This window comes from Centruroides sculpturatus, unplaced genomic scaffold (genome assembly GCF_000671375.1).
Source record: "Centruroides sculpturatus isolate CEXI.00-Female unplaced genomic scaffold, Cexi_2.0 scaffold620, whole genome shotgun sequence".
NCBI classification, from domain to species: domain Eukaryota; kingdom Metazoa; phylum Arthropoda; class Arachnida; order Scorpiones; family Buthidae; genus Centruroides; species Centruroides sculpturatus.
In genome coordinates, this window is record NW_019384848.1 from 141,758 (window position 1) to 144,696 (window position 2,939).

The window sequence follows — 2,939 nt, forward strand, 5'->3', positions numbered from 1 at the left end:
TTAATGGACTTTTAAGGGTTGCCAGATGCAAGTGGGGCCTCGGTTTTGAGGCAGCCAATGTCATATATGATTGCCTGTTTTTACCAACTATCTCATATGCATCTGCTGTTTGGAGCGCTGCTGCCTCTCAATCTCATAACCATCGGCGTCTGAGGTCTGCACAGCGGATTGCCTTATTACGACTTACCAGGTGCTATGCCACTGTTTCAAATGGAGCCCTCCCTGTGGTGGCTGGGAAGCTCCCCATTTTCCAATTTCTCCAATTTAATAGCAAACGTTCCTGTATCTCTAGAGGCAGGGATGTTGATATTAATGGAACCATCTTTAATGCCACCATGGTTGAATTAGACAGGCCTGTATCTACACTCCCACATCCTGCCTTAAGGAAGGGACTCTCTCCTCGTGTTACTTCTACAGAGATTGAAGCTTTTACAGATGGATCCAAGTCAACGGACGGCACGGCAAGTGCCTTTGTGATCTTTCAGGCCGGTGAGGAGGTATACAATGATTCCTTTGCTCTACACCCGGAATGCTCTGTCTTCCAAGCTGAGATCTTCGCTGTATTGATGGCAATCAACTGGTGCAACTCTAACATTGTGAACAAACTGATAAACATCTTCACAGACAGTGCTGCGACTGTTGCTGTTTTGGGGAATAAGGATAATACTCACCCTGTTGCGAACGACATCTTCGCTGCAGCTTCTACGTCTCTTAACAAGTATGCCATCAATTGGATCAAAGGACACAGCGGCATTCCAGGTAATGAAAGGGCTGACTTTCTGGCGCGAAACGTAACGACTAATCCTGATACTCCTCCCGCCTACAATCTCATTCCTAAGTCAAGACTAAAATACCTTCTCTGGGACAATGCTTTGGAAACCTGGCAAATGGATTGGGACGAGATCCCACAACAACATATAACAAGACGTTTTATCCCAAAGGTGAAGGAACGTGTTCACAGCAAATGGATTCAGCCCACACATGATTTAGCCCAATTTTTGACAGAACACGGGCGCTTTCGTGTTTACCTGAAAAGGTTTCACCACTCTAATTCTGACTGCTGTCAGCTGTGTGGGGTGCGGGACGGTGTCATGCACTATTTATACAACTGCCCTATGCTGGATGACATCAGGTATCAGTGCATGCAGCATGCCAATAGGAACAATATTGACTGGCCAGTAAAGCCTGATTTTTTCTTAAAAAACAACAGCAACTTTAACTTGTTAAAGGAATTTGTTTCACTCTACTCTATTAGATGTGGGATCCGTTGACTTGGTCTCTTGTGATCTGATTCACTCTAGCCTTGATGCCAATGTATATTCACACCTTGCTCTGCTATAACAGCATGTAGACCTTCATGTACAGAAATGTTACTTTAGTTATAGTATAGACTACTTTTATTTTTATTCTTTTATTTTTTAATCTTTTGTATTTATTTTATTTTATTTTACTTTCCCTTTTCTCTGCCATTATATTATTGTATCCCTTCTATGACTAACAGCATGTATCTTAAATGTATTTTTCTGTATTTTTGCCTGGTTGTGCTCAGCGGTGCCAGACAATAAAGATTATTTTGACTGACTGACTGACTGATTGTTGAAAAATGACTGAAACGTTTAACAATGACAAATGTTGCCAGTAAAGGTAAATAAACAAATTAAACTATTTTAAATTATTTATAGGATGTTTAATAACACTAAATAATTCTTATGTAAATCCGAAAGCAGCTCGGGAAATTATTTTTAGAAAATTTACGAAGGTATTACGCTGTTGATGGTAGAAGATGCTGTGAAAGAACAAATCTACTCCTACAGAATTATGATAAGCTATTATGAACACAAATATATAAATTCTATAGGCACTTTGCATCACTTCCAAAAAAATTGAATAATTAAATAATCGACAAGACTATGTCTTGTTTATAAAATCGCACTGCCCGATGTTCTTACCAGCATAGAGGTATGAAGGAGTACATATCGAGAGTTGATATTTGGCACAGAGTATTAGGTGCCCAAATCATTTGCGTATAAAAAAATCCAGACTCGTAGGTAGTCAGGAGTCCAAGAATCGAGTCAAAATAAAACACAAAATGGCGACTCTCTTCTACAAACAGGCAAAACAGCCACCTCACCCCACCGAAGTCAGGTAGGGGAGAGTACCACCCACAGTCATTCTAAGAAGTGAACTCTGACCTTAGGACTGAACACGTAGTTTCTTCTATGTTAAATAAAATTTGTAATCTAATTTTGTAAATTTGGGAGTGCTTCAAATGTGACGTTAAAACAGTTTTATGTCGTTACAAGTAGGTTTTTTTTAACATTATCTAGTATAATAAAATCGTAGGACCGATGAAAATTTGACGTTATATTAGGGTTGTCGTTACATTCGATGACATCATAATCGGGTTAAACTGTATATTGTTTGTGCAAAATAAAAAAATAATTTCGGACGATACAATAGCCACGATTATTTTTTTCAAAAACGGAAACTTTTCGTTACGCATCGACAAAAATTCAACCCGGGCCGACACGCAACGGAGAGAAATTTTGAAATTAGATAGGTTAATTTCATCGAAGATGCATCGTTGTGGTCGTGGCCGGCGAAGTTTGAACGATCGCGCTCAAAAGCAGCGATACCAAAGAAGATGGGAGAATGAGAACGAGACCTGCCTTGAGCATCACAGGGTGCGTTTACTTCTGAGTTAGCAGTGATAATTCTGATAACCGGATGTGACGTCATTAGCACGTGTATTCGTGCTTGCTTGTCCAATTCGAAAGTGAACACATACGCTAACAAGAAATATGGCTGGAAACCGCCATATTTCTTGTTAGCGTATGTGTTCACTTTCGAATTGGACAAGCAAGCACGAATACACGTGCTAATGACGTCACATCCGGTTATCAGAATTAGCACTGCTAACTCAGAAGTAAACGCACCCT

General features: G+C 39.9%; 1 protein-coding gene across 1 annotated transcript; it reads left to right on the top strand.

Moving 5' to 3' along the window:
- The first annotated feature begins 335 nt into the window (after positions 1-335).
- On the top strand, positions 336-1,271 carry LOC111630419. The gene has a single exon (XM_023374506.1). The coding sequence runs from the start codon at positions 336-338 to the stop codon at positions 1,269-1,271; it is 936 nt and encodes a 311-aa protein (XP_023230274.1).
- The last annotated feature ends 1,668 nt before the right edge of the window (positions 1,272-2,939 follow it).